The 17,300-nt window shown below is 37.6% G+C and overlaps 1 protein-coding gene across 3 annotated transcripts in view; it reads left to right on the plus strand.

Annotated features, from left to right (window-relative positions):
- The window catches only part of FAM188A (family with sequence similarity 188 member A), a 58,539-nt gene that overhangs the window by 12,976 nt on the left and 28,263 nt on the right, over positions 1–17,300 (plus strand). For 2 of the 3 annotated variants that reach the window (XM_019532579.1, XM_019532583.1), the window contains 6 exons: positions 2,882–2,933; positions 5,204–5,318; positions 7,036–7,109; positions 7,620–7,699; positions 10,186–10,256; positions 11,722–11,802. In XM_019532579.1, coding sequence (XP_019388124.1) covers positions 2,882–2,933; positions 5,204–5,318; positions 7,036–7,109; positions 7,620–7,699; positions 10,186–10,256; positions 11,722–11,802 — 473 coding nt within the window. The remainder of the gene's footprint in view (positions 1–2,881; positions 2,934–5,203; positions 5,319–7,035; positions 7,110–7,619; positions 7,700–10,185; positions 10,257–11,721; positions 11,803–17,300) is intronic. The other variant, XM_019532591.1, reaches the window with a different exon arrangement.

A 17,300-nucleotide genomic window follows, 5' to 3' on the forward strand; every position in this document is an offset into this window, starting at 1 on the left:
CACCTGCCCATGCTGAGCAGTGGCAGCAGCCGGGTAGAAGCTGCTGTTCGGCACAGGAGAAAGTGGCCCCTCACCGCTGCTGGGCCCTTCTTGCTGCAGCTGTCCAGAGCCTGCGCCCAGGCTGTGCTGCGACTCTTCTCTGCTGCTGTTACTGCCACCTCCAGGCCACCCAGCAGGGTTGTGGTGGCAGTGCAGAGGAGCCACAGGGCAACCCAGGCATGGGCTCCAGGTGGCTGCTGCAAGAAGGGCCCGACAGCAGTGAAGGGAAGGGGCTGCTTTTCATCTGGGCTGAGCAGCAGCTTCTGCATGGCTGCTGCCACTGCTGATCATGGGCAAGTGAGTCTGCAGCAGGTGGGTGGGATGGACTGGGGCCAGGGCTGTGCACTGTTGGTGGTGGCAGGGAAGAGTTGCAAGGCACACAGAACTGTTGGGGAGGGTGGTTATGATTATTGTTTAACCGTGCGATTCAAATTGCGATTAATTGCAACTTTTAATCTCACAATTGATTATGATGAATTTTTTTAATTGTTAGTCAGCCCTACTAAAAAGTGAAATATAAGTGTTGTATACATTTCAGTAGCATACTATTAAAACTTTCAAATATAACTCTTGATATGGCAGTATAGAAAATATTTAATGTAGATTTTCTCTGCCCACTCGTTTTTATACAGCTCTTGTTTCATCCATTCTCTTCTGTTTTTTGTCTTCAGGAAATATTCTCTCCCCTTTTTGTTTTTTAGGGCTTTTTTTAGGGCTATCTCTTTTTTTTCCCCCTTTCCCCAGTCTGTTGTGTAACTGTTCCCTGTTCTGCTCTTTCACTCTGTTCAGTAGTAACAAAGTGAAATTGGCTACTGTAGCACCCCATGAATATCAGAAGAATTTGTGCTTGCGTGCACGCACACACACACTGAATGTAATTACATTTGTTTCATCTGTTTTTGTGATGTACACCCATGACTTGTTGGCCATGCACTTTATTGTAATAGTAAAAGCTCTCAGGTTCAAAGGTTGCTTTATATATTTATTCCCTGTAACATTTTCCTTTTTATTCATGGATATCTAAATATTCTTTTAAGCTAATGTAGCGGTTCTAACCACTTCTTTTAAGTTACATTAGTTCCCATTTAGGTCTCCTGTTTGTTCTTCTTTTAAAATACTTTGCACAGGTGTTTTCCAAGCATGGTTTCTTTCCCAAGTGAGTATAAGCTTTTCAGCCATTCATCGAGGACGATTAGATGGTGTTTTCCCATTTTCGAAATAATATTCTCTCTTAAGCTACTTGAATCAGCTCAATAAAACAGCTTAACTTAAAACACCAAGAGTAACATTTCTTTTAGCTCGTCCATTGGGTAGAGCAAAAGATTTATGACATCTTACATCAAGTAGTTCTGAATTTCTTTATCTGAAAATTCCGTAGGGCTGTATTTAACAAAGCTCCATAAATTGAGGCTCCTTGGTGAGTCCAGGAATGATTTTCAGGTTCCAACAGCAAAAGTCTTGGCCATACTTGTAGTATCTTCTGCTGTAGTTTCCTATTTTTTCCAAATTGTGTGGCTACATATGTCTGTTTGTATAGATGGATGGAAGGGCAACATACGTACAAGGTACATGCATACGTGCATATTAAGACTTGTCATAAGTAAGGAATTGTAATAGCTAAATTTACTTCTTAAACACCGCCTTAAATACATAAGTGGCAGTGCTGAGCAGAAACTTCCTCTCTCTAAATCTTCCATATTTCTTAATCTTTCGTAAATTGCAAGAGTCACTCCATTTTAGGGAGCAACAGAGTGCTTTGGAAGTAGGCAAACTAAGCTGACCTTTCACAATACAACCCTAGTGTACAATTAACTATTCTACTGAAATTTTGAGGAAAATTTTGAAATTCAGCTCTCCATACTGAATCATACTCTATACTGTATTATTTATGACATATACATGTGACTGACATAGGCCTTGACCATCTATTTAAGTAGATGGAAAAAGTATCTCTGAGAAGTATATGCCTTAACCTTAAATGATGGCATCTGGTTAATCTATTATATAGGAAGAATGACATAAAGTATTTTAGAGTATTAGTGGAGAAAAAGCTACTAAAGTGTATCCTTTTTTGAGTCTATCTTATAAGCATGTAAAATACCTACGGTGTCAAATACTTAAGTACTTGGCACTTGTATTTTTTTTAGTTAGAAGTCCATTTTATCACTCCCTTCCAAAAACACGTGCGAGGGAACAAAAATATAAAGTCTGCATTGAACCTGGGAAGACACTATGTGCTGTATTTTTTTCTAGCTCTAGATATAACGGGTGGCTAAGCAGACTTAATTTAAGAGTTATGAAAAGTTTGTTTAAGGAAGAGACGAGGATGTCTGGAACTATTCTATTTAAGAGTTTTTGCAATGAAAAAGGGGAAAAAGAAAGAAAAATACAGCTTTCTTACATTGCCACAGCTCTCTAAAATGATTCAAATAATCATGCTTGCTTTTCTCTAGAAATAGTACTTCTAGTTGACTTGCAGAATTGTTTCTGGTATGCTTATGCTCATGGAGTTTGTAACAATCAACTTACACAAATTTAACAATTTACTTTTTTTTCCAAATATTTTAAAGGCTGCAAACTCCAGTGGCTCTGTGCTCTTAAAAAGATACTGTCATTTAATCCAAATATTGGTATATTCCTTGATTTGTAAGCTGAAGACCCTTATTGTTGCCTTGAAGTAGATTGTACCAGTCACTTACAAAATTGAAACCAAAATTTAGATTTCAAAAAGAGGGGAAATAAAATTTAAAAATAATTGAAACTTGAAAGTATACTAGCTTGCTGTGTGTATCTTGTGTCATTTTTGCCATGTGTAGTGCTGAAAAGTGTCTCTTGTGTATAGCTGCCTTGGCTGTCGAAGAGCTTGGCTTTGAGCGATTTCATGCATTAATTCAGTAAGTAACATGTTGGAACATTTAAAATACACTAATTGTCACACTAATATTCAAAATCTCCATGTTGAATGGCAAGGGTTTTTTTTATATGACATACAAATGAGGTCAAACTGAATTTAATACTGTTTGAACAATCTTCATCTGTGCACTGTATTTTTTACCTTTGAAAGGGAAACAGTACTTTGTTTCTCTTCCTCCCCCCGCCCCCCTTTTTTTTTTTCAACTAGGACCAAAACATTACAGATTCCTTGTCTAAAATATATGACTCTTGCATTTTGCTCTTGACTACATTAAGTTCTTTCACAGGTAGATTTAATAGACATTAGGGCTGGAGGGGATGATCTTGTGTGGTCCCTTCCAGCCCTAATGTCTGTGAAATCTACCTGTAAAAGAACTTAGTGTAGTCAAGGGCAAAATGTAAGATTCAAATATTTTAGACAAGGTAGTTACAAGGCTTTAAGTAAAAGAAACTAAACTTCTAAACTTGATTTGATAAATTCTTTAAAAATTATTCTGGCTGAAATGCTTGTTTGATTTGAAATTCCAGAAGCAGTTTGTAGCACAGGCTATCTGTCTGTAACATAGGGCAGAAGTATTTTGAGAAATTTCACCTTAACAGATATCCTTGATACTCTCTTTTTTAGCTTTAGCACTATTCTTTGTTGTTTTTGTATAAATCCTTCATAAGATTACATGCCATTAGATTTGTCTTGGAGAATAATCATTTTGTTTTCAAAACGCATAGCTTATATTTTATTTTTGTACGAGAGTATAAGGAGCAAACTAAGAACACTGGTAGAAGTTCAAGAATATTTTTGCTAAAGTGCAAATTTCTAATTAAAACTCAACTGACCTTTAGCTTATCACCCTCACTACAGGGATAAGTAAGAAAATGGTCTTGGTCCATAATTTTTTTTAAGCCATTTACATGATGGAGGAAGGAATTGTGAGAAGCTCTGACTTCTTCTGTTGCCTAACTCTGCTACGAGCTTTTGTCCCTTCCCTGGTCTTGCACTATGTTCTTTGATATTTATCCTCCTCAGCTTCATGCAGCCCACTTCACTGGGAATACATACCTTTTCTATGCCTTTTGAACCGAGCAGAGGGGCAGGGTAGGTTTCAGAAATTTTTGTCTCCTGTGCTTCTTTTCTGAGATTACAAGGTATGTTTTGTCCTTAATAACCTCGGTAACCTTTTCCTCATGCAAAAATAAATTTGTACTATAACTATACAAAGTTCTTCAGAAAAAGATTGTGTTAAAAAAAAAATATGTGGAACATAAAGAAATGGCTTGCTTAATATGCCTAGTTTTATACTTGCTGTACACTAAACGAGTAAGGTACTCAAAGCTCCAGTTACAGAAAATAAGATCAGTGCTTACATATTCCAGAACAGCAATCTGGCCCTGACTGCATGCTGTCCCCAAACAAAGCAAGCAGCTCACTGTGCTGCATTCAAAGAGAGCTCTTCCTCTCTCCCTCCTCACCCCTGTTTTTCACTTAAGGTCTAGCTGCCTGTTTGAGTATACCTATCATCATCGAGGGCAGTTACCTTATTGTTCACACCAGTTTTCTGCCTGTTTTTTACTTATAAATTCTGTTGCACATATTGCTTTCTCTTAAGGCTTGTGCAACCAACAACTATGATGATCATATTCTCAATGTGATTTTAATAGCCGCCTTTTTAAAGGCTTCAGTAATGATTTTTCTGAGGCTGCATTTCAAAGACTAGTCTGCCATTGAATAAAGTGGCTTCTGATGGGGCCATCTTTATCATTTATTGAGGAAAGTAATTTCATAGGTCGATGAACATTTTTCTAAAAGTAAAACCTGTCCCCCTCATTTAGCTTGACTAACACTCAGTTTAACATGTAATAACAAATACCACTCTGCAGATAGACCTACTCAGTTCATTGCAATTTAAAAGATGGTTAATAACTATTAATCTCTTCATTTAGTACTAATTCACAATTTTATGCCATCTGCAAAAGATAGAATACACAATCCAAAGTTATACTTGCATATCGATAGAAAAATATTGTGTGAATTGTTACAAACTTCGCTAAAATCATCTGCTCTCTCTAGTAAATACAAATGGTTTGTGATGTGTATGTTAACTGCAGAAATTACTACATTTTCATCTTTACAGTAATGGCAACTTTACTGTCCTTTATTTACATAATTTCATATTTAGTCCGAACATTGTTTTTGTTTCTGTTGACACTATTCTAATGCTTCATCTAAATTAATTCTCCCATTTTCTGTTTTTAGCAAGCAAGCGTTCAGAAGCTTTCCAGAACTCAAGGACGCAGTTTGGGATCAGTATTCAATGTGGACAAACAGATTTGGAGTATTGCTGTTTCTGTATTCTGTGATATTGACCAAGGTTTGTTTTTAAAAAAGAAAATATTTGATTGTTCACTTTTTCTTTGCTTGGAGGTGAGCAGCAAACTCAGACTTAGTTCTAAATTTATGATTAGAATGGCCAAATTATTAATGCTGTGAGGGGGCATCCAGCCCAAAAACTTGTAAATATAAATTTAAAATTAATTTTATGTTCTGAATGCTGTCTGGTATTTTGTAGTGGTGTAGAAAAGGGGTGGACAGTATTCTTGTATTTAAAACAACTTATTTGTGTTTGGTGTCTTCCAACTCTGTCTGATTAAGATCATATTCAGTCTAGAAATCAGAAACTTGGGTTTCATTTTTTGGGGGTGGGGGGGTTTGTTTGGTTTTTTTTTTTACTCGGTAAGTGAAATCCATGGAAAAAAGAAAATTGCTCAGAAGATCTTCTTGCAGAGCACCTGCTAATTGCTTATTTTATTAGAATTGTAGTTGTCTGTTACCATCCCTGTGAAATGGCCCATGGGGCTTTCAGTATCCCAGCAGCATAAGTGTGTAGGTTGTTCTTCATTAGTTCTCAGCATGTGATCCCTCTTAGGTAGGTCTACATTATGTCCCTAGTGCTCTCAGGGATGGATATTTTTAAACATGTCCTCCAGGTGCTTTCACTTACAGAAACTAAACCCAGAAGTGTACCCCTAGAACATTTTCAGATTCAGCATGTGTAAAAGGAACATGTGCAGGGTGGGAGGTTCCCTCCACAGAAACTATAGATGTGTAGATCAGTGATTCCTAATCAGAGTGATTGTAGTGCCTTGAGGTCCTTTCAGATATGCTTCAGGGTGCTGTACACTGTTGGCACTGTTAAGTGTGCAAACTTGATTCACAAGATAAATCTTCCAAATAGGAATTCATAGTGTTAAAAACATCCTGACCTGCTGTGGCTTGAGTTCTTTGAACAGAAAATTGCTCTATTATTTTTCTTTAATCAAAAAAAAAAAAGTGAAACCTAAGTTAGCATTTTTTGAGAGATTCCTTTTACATGATGGAGGCTGAGAACCACTGGTGTAAATAGACCCTTTGTGTCCATTATTTCTGTCTTCTGCTCCATCTGGTGTCTTTGGGATTGCATGGATGTTGCTGAGGCAAGAACGGGCCTTGTGCACTTAACACTGTGATGCTGCACAGACAGAAATAGCATCCTTTTTTGCTGACCCACAGATGCGTGTTCTGCAGTGCTAAACAAACAAAAGTAAAACTTTTATAAAGTAATTGGAATAAAGTAAAAGCAGACCTGTTTATATGTTTTCTAGTTTGTTTTTCATTTGCTGGTGTGCTCTTATATAATCAAAATGAGATCCGTTGGTTGCCATTCCCTTTCCTTCCTTACTCAACAGACCCTTCCATCTTACTATTTTGCATCCTTCTACCAGAGGAAGGTTTGAAAACTGCTCTTCATTTTAGGACCAGTACATGCTAATTTTTTTTGTGGCAGGATTATACATTATTGACATGCGTTGCCTCGCAGGTTTGTAACGTTTACTATCCCAAGGATGAAGGACATAGTTCAAGTCACAGCTTCAGGTCTTTGTATGGTAAAAGCATTACATGCAGCCAGACTGTATAGGAAGTCTCTGTTATGACTTGTCTGATTGTTACTTTATATTATATCTCCTAGTCTTAAATGTGTATTCTTTCTTTAATGGAAAAAAAAACCATTTTATAACTATTCCAGTGAGTAGTTTCTACTTTATCTCTAGGGTATTGAAAACATAAAAAACGAAATTGAAGACTCAACAGAGCCATTAATAGATCCTGTTTATGGCCATGGAAGGTAAGTTGGCAATAATGATTTCATGCCTGCTACCACTTACATTTTTATCAGAATAATTCATTAATAATGTTCTTTGCTGTACAGTAATAGACTAATACTTTCCAATGTTTCTCTAAGTTGTTATTCTTTTATAAAGTTGGCTAGTTTGCAAAGGATGAAGAGAATTCAGTTGCCATTCTACAGTTAATAAAAGCAACTTAATTGCAGTATAATTTTTGTCTGAGTTCTCGGTAACTCCACTGTGCAGCCTTTTGGTTTTACGAAAATATCTTCTTAATACTGAACAACAAAAGCATACAAACTTTTATGAGAGAAGTTAGCAGTACTGCATTTAAATGTGCTGGTAGATAAGTGTAGATTATCTCAGCAATAACAAAAATAAGCAGTGAAAAAATAGTATAGTAAATACTTACTAAGATATGAGTAATTTTATTTTGTTAAAGAGTAAGTAAATTGTCAGAATTATATTGCATGTTAAGTTTTCATAGGGTCTTTATTTCCATTGCATAGCCAAAGCTTAATTAATCTCTTGCTGACGGGACATGCTGTGTCTAATGTGTGGGATGGAGATAGAGAGTGCTCAGGAATGAGTAAGTAAATTCTAGTTCATATTTTAACCTAATTGTATGTGGTATAGCAGTTGTATGCTAGAAACTTGTATTGGTACACGTGTTATCTAGTTCTGTAGATGAGAAGCTACTATACTGTCCTTTAGTTCAGTGTGTTCATCGAATTGAAATAATATGTAAACATAAACCTCAAAGAGTTTTGTGAGGATTAGGCAGCTAATATTGATGCAGAACTTAGTGTAACTTTAAAAAATCATTTCAGTTATGTATGTGGGGGATAGTAAATGGAGTTCTGGCCCCAGACTATCCAAATTGGGTGGGGTGGGGTATTTCTTACAATTGTACAGAGGGCATATTTTGATCAGTTACATCAGATTCTAAAGTTCCCCTGTTTTCGGTAATGAAACTGCAGTTGCTGTATTGCCAACACCACTGCTTTTTCTTTTCCACTCTTTCTGGCTGTTTTTGTTGACTTACTCCTTTTTTGGTCTCCTTTGGTTGCCTCCCTGTCTCTTGCTATTTTATCATCATCTTTTCAATTCCTTGAAGTATTTCAAACCCTAAAGCAATTTTATTCAGACCCACTTATTGGTAAAGGTGTATTTGAAACTTCAGTATTTATAAAATTGAAAAAATATATTTATGATACTAATTCCTGATAAAGTTATGACTTGTCCATGTGTTGCCTTTTAATTTCAGTTAGGATAGGTTTTCCCTGGTGTATCATAACATTAGAAATTAATATTTTAAGCAACCTTGTATTTTTGCTTAGTTACTAAAAAGGTATTAGATTATAATATGTAGGGATTCAAAACTTTTGCAGGTAGTATAGAATACTCCAACTCATGAAATTACAGAAGTACAAGATACTAGGTAACTCTTTTCCTACAAATTCCTAGTCGATATAATTTATTCAGGAAGTTATCTCTGAATGTGTTTCACTCTGACCACATATACTTTTTCCTTTACCTGGTCTTGGTATTCTCTCTTATTCCTACAGCTCTCCATGTCTAGAACATGTTTTTCTATTTGTGGTACCCAATTTATTTTGAGTCCTGTTTTTGAAACTCACCTTTATTTTCTTCATGAAGCATTTTGGTGGACTGTACCAGATCTTACTGGTTTCATTTTTATTGGGTCATGTGCATCAGTCTGGAAAGTGGCAGTTTCACCTGAAAGAAGCCCCAATATAGTATACAACGCTGTACCATGTTAAGTACAATTCTGTGAGAACTTCTGCATTATCTCTTATTGACACTAGGTGACAGCATTCTAATGTTAGGTGAACTGCTTCAACTTAAGCTTCTTTGGGTAAAAGTGATGTCTTTTATTAGACCAACCAAATAGTTGGAAAAATTATTTGAAGTTCTGCAGAAGCAAGAACAGACCCAGAAAATTGGCACTTTTTTGCAGTCTATGATTTTTTTCTTCTTTAGAGCAGCTTTTGTCTGATACCCAGACAGTACTTGCAAAAGTTTTGTTAGTAAAGTTGCAATATTTTAGTGTTCCATGAATTATATGAAAAGCAAGGTTTTTTTTAGTGATATCTTTTGTTGGACCAGCTGTATAGTTAGGAGAGAACTTAGACAAGTTAGGTCTGGGGAAAAAAGCTTACTGACTTCTCTGGCAAGAAGGCAGAGCCACCCCCATAATCTGCCGTGCTGTGCAGGGGGAGTGGAATTTATCCAGAGATAACTCTTCTTTTTACATGTCACAAGAAAGTAGGCAGTTCTGTCACCCTTGTCAGATCTTTTTCTCAGTGGTTATTTGAACTTTCATTATATAAAAGCAGTTTCTCTGCGCTGCTATGTACCTGGAAGGGAGAAAATGTCTGCCTGAAGTGCCATTCGCCTTAGTACCTAGCTAATAGAGAAGCCAGATATTCCGTATTATACCTTGGCTGCTTTAAATATCACTTGTATCTGGCTTGTTCAGTATTCTCTTAAGAATTCTGAAATCTCTGGATTCCTGTATTGCTCTTTATAGAGCCCTTATGTAGCAATGTGATCATGAGAGTTCAATTTAGTGTCTAAACCTACTGAAGTCCCTGTCTTAATTCTGTCTGGGTTATGTATCATATATTCAAAACAGTTTTCATTGTTACTATGGATACTTAAGAAAACAACTTAGTCAATAAATAGACCTTAATCAGTGAAATAATCGTGATATTTGGTTGCTTGTGTCTGCTGTCCCTGGCATTGGAGAAGCTTCAAATTTTTACATCATTCAATCTAACAACTTTCTGAAACAAAGCTGTAACCAGCAGGCTTCTGTTAAAACTAAGTCAGTTCTATTCATTTTATAAAAAAGTATTGAAGCCTGTAGCTAATTGACCTTACCTAAACCTTTTTTCTACTCTTTTTAAAAAATTAGCATGGTTTTGTATGCTTGAGTATTATTTGATATCATGTTATTTTGAAGGAATTTTTAGAAGAAAGTGAAAATGGCTTTAACCAGGCTTTTGTATTTTTTGTGTATTAAAATGTTTGGGATTTGTTTTTAAACAGAACTTCTTGGCATACATAAACAGGCAACTGTAGGCTTTTTAACCGTAATGGAATCTCTGAGATATTGTAAGGTAAGCTGCCTTTTTTGTGTAATTTTAAAATGTTTTCTACTTCTGCAGCATTGTGCTCTTCTGAAAATATCTTCAAGTGTTGAGGAGTATAATCTTGAGGAATATATTATTTAGCAGTAATACTTCTGGCTTCAAACTGAAACAGGATAAAGTTATGCAACAATGGATCTCTAATGATGTTAAATAAATCTTTATAAGTAAACTTTGAAAGGAATTGTTATACAGTGATGGTATTCATTCACTGAAGAGTGACTATGGTTGTTAGCTGGTGGCAGTTTCTCCTTGACCAAAATAATGAGTTGCATGTAAAAGTCTGGCTTCTCTCAGAAATACTATCTGTTTCACAAAGTTTTGAATGAACTAGTAAAACTAGTTTGAGTAACTAATATCACCTTTTTTGGTCACCCTCAGTGCTTTAAGAAAGAAAGAAAACACTGCAGGGGAAATTGACAAATGGTGGTATATTAACAATTTAATTTTTCATTAATCTTCACTTTTTTTTGTTTAGTTAAGATTAAATCCCAAGGAGACAGATGTTGTGTTTTACAACGTTCTTTTTGCAATTCTGAGGTTGCTGCCACTGTTTCCTATATTAGAAACAAAAGCAAAATGCCACAGATACTGACATGGTATTTTTGGTGCTTTTTAGTATCTCTTTGTTCCAGTTACAATGCTTTTCGAGTGTTGTGTGTAGGTGTCCTGGCATGTTTAAAAATCGAAAACAAAAAAATTACAGATTCTTGTGGTACAGAACCTTAGTTTCCTCAGTCCTGGAAGCTTCATTTAAGAGACATTTGTAAATTTTTGCTATTGCATTTGTAATGCTTTGGAACCTTGACATTGATATTCTTTAGTTATCTTTATGCATGCACACTACTGTTTATGGTAGCATTTCTAAAAGGGGTTGTTCACTTGTTTTTGTCTTCCTTGATTCCTTTTGACTTGCCTAATGCTGTCAGCGTATTTTATAATCCTTGCAAATACCTAAAAATGTCAGAACCTCAATGTATCAATTATGCATGTCCCTTCATTTAAACCAATATGCAGCAGTCGACTGAGGTAGACATAAATACACTTCATGTACTGCATTTGGTATAATGCCGTAGGCTCTGGAGTATTGAAGAGGCTTTCCTTTCCCAAGTGAGGTGATGATGACATTCATTTTGTTTTGAAAAAAGACCAAGAGCTATATTTGATGGGTCTGGTTTTTTATTTCTTTCCTCTTTTTATTTTGATTGTTTAAATATGGATTCTTTGTATTGTATACCTAGTCAAATTGATCAACCAAGTGGACTTCTACCTTACTAAGGGTAAAAGCAGTGGTGCTTTTAACCCAGAATACCAGCAGCAGTTCTACTGAGGGTCAAAGAACAAAATTACTTCATATTACTTTTAGGGAGGGTGGCTGGCAGTTTCACTAAATATATAACAGTTTTTGTTGTGCTTTTACATTTTTTTCTCTAAGGTTGGCTCCTACTTGAAATCTCCAAAGTTCCCTATTTGGATACTTGGCAGTGAAACACACCTCACAGTCTTTTTTGCCAAGGTATGATAACTTTGGTTTCTGTTATTTGACTCTACTTAGTTAAATTCCATATAAGTCCAGTGCTCAGATCTTACTACAATGTAAGTTTCATCTGCCTTTAATATAAAATTTAAATCACTGAGTGTTTTTAAACAAACCTTTCCATTTTTAAACACTCTTCCCTTAAAAACATGTTTGTTCAAAAAGTTTCATTAATATATTTGTAATCTTAGGAAATCTTTGCTTTTTCTAAGCTGAAAGTATCGGATTTAGAAAGAAAACAAACTTTTCAGCCACTGATTTTTGTAGTTTACTATGCCATAGGTGTTATGTGTTAAATCTCAAATTGCTGTAATAGTGGGAAAGATTGAAAGCAGTGTATAGTGCCAGATTGCAACTCTGTCTGTCTGACAGTGCTTTTTGCACGTTTTAATGATTGGAGAAGAGGTAAATTAAAAATCCTTAATGAATATCTTTATATGCATGTATATTAACTGTTTAAAATCAGCTGCAAAGCATTTTAACATTTGCAAACTTTACAACATACAGAACTTTTAAGGTAAGCTTGAAATAAGTTCTTATTCAGTTTATAAACCATATACTGAATGTTCTGCAGACACACTTGGTATTCCTTTATCTGTGGATGTAAAAACATTTTCCCTTATTAGTTTAATTTAATTTTTCAGAGAGGGGACTTATAAAGAAACTGCATAAAGTTTCTTAACTGTAGCTAAGACTTGAAGTGGTGGCTTTTAATTAAAAGAAGGCTGCTTGTTTTTCTCATCCCTAACTCAGAAATCCTACAATGAGAACTTTCTTACGTATGAATCCTGAAACAAGAACTGAAACTTAGGACAAAGTGAAAACACAGGAACAGTGGTCTCCATTGGTTATAGCTTCTAGGAAGATTTATCTTGAAAATTAATATTGTATGTTTGCTGTTACAGTGTTTCTGCTGTCTTAAAAATAGCAGGTTCTCTTTTTGGTGAATTTATCAGTGTCTTGGTTTCCATTCTCTCCCCTGTCCATTTGTCAAATACACTGTCAGTGTCTTGGTTTCCATTTTCTTCCATTTTCTCCCACTAAACATAAAAACTCTTCCTTAGCAGTTCTACCCAAGGAGAACTTTTTACATCATTTGTAATTTAATATTGTCATATGTGACCTTTACCTTCATTGGTAATATTAAGAGCATAATATTTGGTCCCTCTTATCTATTATAGAATTGGTATCCTACTGCACAGATGCCAACTTGTGGGCAGTGCACTGTGCCCACATTTCCAAGGCAAATGGGTCTCAGCGTTGTTATTTCTGGGTCTTGAGGTGTGAGCCTAGGATTAGGTCATGTTATCTGATGCCCTGCCTTGGTGTATTGGGAACTCCTGTCTAGTTCTCATGGACAGAAATCAGTGTGTAACACCTGTGCCCCCAGTTCCAGTTCTGTATGCATTCTTCCTAGAGCTTCACCAAAACCGGTGACGTCCAACCCTTTTTTGCCCTGTGGGCCAAATAGGCAGCGTCAGGTCTGATTGCAGGGGGTTGTGCAGCCTGATCCTCATTTGTCTGCCAAGGGCAGGGCAGACTGACTCCAATCCAGGTGCATGGGGGGAGAGGAGGTGAGGTGGAATGGCTCTAATCCAGATGGGAGCAGTGCAGAATGGCCCTGATCAGGATATGTAAGGGGTAGGGGGAAGCAGCCAGATCCTGATCCAGATCTATAGAGTGAAGGCAGGAGAGGATGGCCCTGGTCTGGATGCACATGGAAGTGGGAACAGAGACAGTGGCCCCAATCCAGACGTGTGCAGGCACTTGGGCGGGGTGGGGCATTTGGGCCCTGATTTAGGCATGTGAGTAGAGGTGAGGGGAGCAGCCCAGCTCAATCTGAATGCATGGGGGGTGGACCCTGTTCTGCCCACTGCACAAGCAAGGGTGGATCCAGCTGCTTGGAGCTTCCGCTGCTCCCCGCTGCCAAGTTTTCCCACCTGTAGTGATCCCTGTGGGCTGAGTGTCACAGCTCTGCAGGCTGGATTTGGCCCATGGGCTGGAGGTTGAGCAACCTGACCTAGATTAACAGTTCTTAAACAGGATGCCTTGAGATCCTTTCAAGGATGTTGGAAGGTGCAACACAGTGTTAACATTGTTAGGTGTGCAGACATGTTTTGCAAGATGAACCCAGAAATGTCAAACAGAAATTCATAATGTTAAAAACTGTATAACCTTTTGTGGTCTTTTAGAGCAGTTCTTCTTTGAAAAGAACTCAATTATTTTTTCTGTAGTCAAAAATTGAATGAAAAATAAGAACTGACATTTTCTGACTGCTACCTTGAGTCTGAGGACTGCCTTGAATCTGAAAAGGTTGAGAATGATTGGCTTAGACTGTGGATACTCTAGATTCCTTGTTAATTGTTAATAATACCTTTGGGCACAGCATAGTTGTACTATCAGTTTGGCAAAGAATTATAATAATCACAGTGACTTACTTTAAAAGGACTAGAGAGAGAGAAATTAAAATAGCCAAGATCTTGAAAACCTTGCAGTTTTATGATTTTGCTCCTCCTGAGGTTTCAGACTGAGCAGGATCTTTTCTTTCCTGCAAATCTTACTTTTTGTGCAGTGGTCAGTCTTCTTGTTCAGAACAGGCTCCTACTCTTCAGTTGAGTTTCTCTTCTTAAACATGTATTTTCTTTGGAACTATCACCCTGTTTCCCCAGGCTTTGTTCCCTTCCAAGAGTACAGCCAGTGGAAGCACAGCCCCTTCCAGTTGTGCAGCAGTATGGGTGCTGCTGGTTGTGGAGCAGAGTGGGTGCTGCTGATTGGCTGAGCAGGCACTGCAGCAGTGTCGGTGCTACTGATTAGCCAGGCAGGGGATGGAGTTTCGATGTGCTCTATGCCTAGAGACTGACACCCTACTCCAGTAATTGGGTCATTCATCTGGAATATGGGAGACCTGAGTTAAAACTTGTGCTCCATATTGGGCAGAGTAGGGGTCAGGCATTTACCTGTGCAGATTAGCTGCCTTGAGTTTTAAACCCCAACACCTTTCTCTGCATTTTCTTTTGAGATTGCTTAGGTCATTTCCTGTCCAATGGACTTTAAAGACTCCCTTTCTTAGGCATGATATTCAGGGTTGAAGATTGTGCTCCCTGGCAGGATGCCTAGAAGGTAGGAATTACAATACTCAAGCTTTATAAAGCTACGGTACTTTGAGAATCTAGCCCTTATGCCCCCTCTACACTGGTATCATACAGTTAACTAGTTAGCTGCACAATTACCTTAAGGCCAACTACACAAGCAAAGTACTTATACAACAAACAGCTCCAACCAGCTGTAAAGTTAAACCTCAAAATGTGTGCTAACTTTATAACTGGTTACTGGTGAGCTTTAATTTGCATATGTAGCAGGGTCATCCCTGTAGTCATGGAAGTGCACCATGCTTAGCATAAAACCCCTAGGACTCAGGGGTGCATAAAACCTCTGACCCTTGGATCACAGCTGCCACAATCCCCCCAGCACTAAGGGTGTGGGGGGGGGCTTGGGATCAGGCTTCCTCAGCATCAGCAATAAGGGACAATGGGGTCCAATGCACAGTCTCACAACTGAACCTCCTGCTATACACGTGTGGCATGGCAGGAGCTGTGACTGGATTGTACATTAGATCCCATTGCACCTTTACCTGCATGTGTAGAGGGGGCCTTAGTGATTAGTGTTTCTTTACATCCTTTTTGGGAAGAAATTACTTTTACTTGGTCTGTTGAGGTACTTTCAGTTCTGGGTATGGTCATAATTTCTGAGCTCAACTCTTCAAAACTCAAACTATACTTTTTTTTATGAATTGTAATGCCTTTAAACATAGATACAGAAGATGCTTACTGCAGCTAGGAAAGACACCTTATAGTGAGATGTCAGCTATAAATATCTTTCAGGAGAACTAGAACATCTTAACAATCTGCTATCAACATCTATTCAGTCTTTTGAATAGATGTATGCAGTCCTCAGATCCTGGGACGGTGGGGTGGAAACTTAAGAATTCAGGGTTCTTTCTTGCCTCTACGTATTGGATGAAGGTTCTTTTTTTTACTAAAAAGGCATTTTAATTGGTAGAAAGCAAGGAGTACTGGTTTCATAGAAAGAAAAGACAGATTCTACTTCACTGAGTACTTTTAAGAGCCATAAATACTCAAGTTTTAGACTGAAGGGTAGCTTAAGGGCCAGAAGGGTACTGCCAGCACCCATTCAGGCATTGGTACTGTGATTTAGGTTTATATGTTGTTCAGTATACATGAAGTGTTACCAGAGTCCTGATTGGTGATACCTTGTGTTTACTATCTTTCAGCAGAAATATTTGGTACTGAAAAGTGAAATTGCCTCAAAAGGCTGGTTTCTCTTAGTTCAGATTCTCTGCTGCTCTCCTGCAATACCAGCAGCGTCTTGACATCAGTAGAAAGTGTGGCCTTAGTACCAGCTAGAGCATGCTCAGAGTACCCAGAGAACATGCTAACTGCTATGCTTTACTACTGAGATTTTTGAGGACAAAATGCAACTTTACCAGTTTGGACGTTGGAGTCAAGATAGATATATTGGCCTGTTTGCTTCTGGGAGACAGACCACTAAGTGAAGCGCTCCTGGGCACCCTCCCCTTTTGCACAGGACCCAATTAATATTACCATGGGGTAATATTATGCCAGAAAGACCAGCATTAGGTTTCCCAAATAAAGGCTAAGTTCTCTTGTCAGCAACTCCCCAGTGGCAGTTTGATCACCAGCTCATCGTGCTCCACCATTGTCAAAGCAAACCTTTCACTGCTCACAAAAGGAATTGCAAGGAGGAGACCTAGTTCCAGTATATACTCTCATCCTTGGTTAAGGCAGTAGTACCCAAGTCATCTATTTCCAGCTGAGATGACTACAGGACAAAACAGGAACTATTAAGAATTGCTGGTGTATTGACAGTTCTATCTGGATAAACATGGACGTTCAGCGTGCTTCAGTGTCTGGGTATCTGATTAACTGAGAACTCTTAAATCCTGCCAAGTGGCTCTAGCAGATGCTTATCTTTCTACTTTCAATACAGAAGAGAATTGAGTGCCACTGAAAATGTTGGTGCTTAAACCTATTTTTCCCTCACCTAGTTCACTAATAGTAGTGAATTAACTGATGTACTAAAATCAACCTAAAGCTTCAAAGCAAAGAACTCCCAAATTGAAGGCATTTGGAGGAAGAAAGTTGACCTCAGATGTCTAAATAAGAATTGATAACTACCAAACCTTGTTTCTAAAGCATGATTTTATTAATTAGTTTGGGGCATATGGAGACTCACAGAAACATTAACTGGACCCAGGTGACTTTTCCTCATCCCTATTCAGAGATGATTCATGTGGGAACAATCTTTGCTCACAAAACAGTAAAAGCTCAACATAGGAAAAGTGTCTTACTTAAACTTCCAGTTCCCCTGTGCTCTGTCTCCTTTCCCTGAAAAGAGGTTGGCGATCCATTTTGTACCACTCAAGTGTTCTGGGAAAT

The sequence above is a fragment of the Crocodylus porosus genome, unplaced genomic scaffold (assembly GCF_001723895.1).
Source record: "Crocodylus porosus isolate Cpor-Errol unplaced genomic scaffold, CroPor_comp1, whole genome shotgun sequence".
In the NCBI taxonomy this organism is placed as follows: Eukaryota; Metazoa; Chordata; order Crocodylia; family Crocodylidae; genus Crocodylus; species Crocodylus porosus.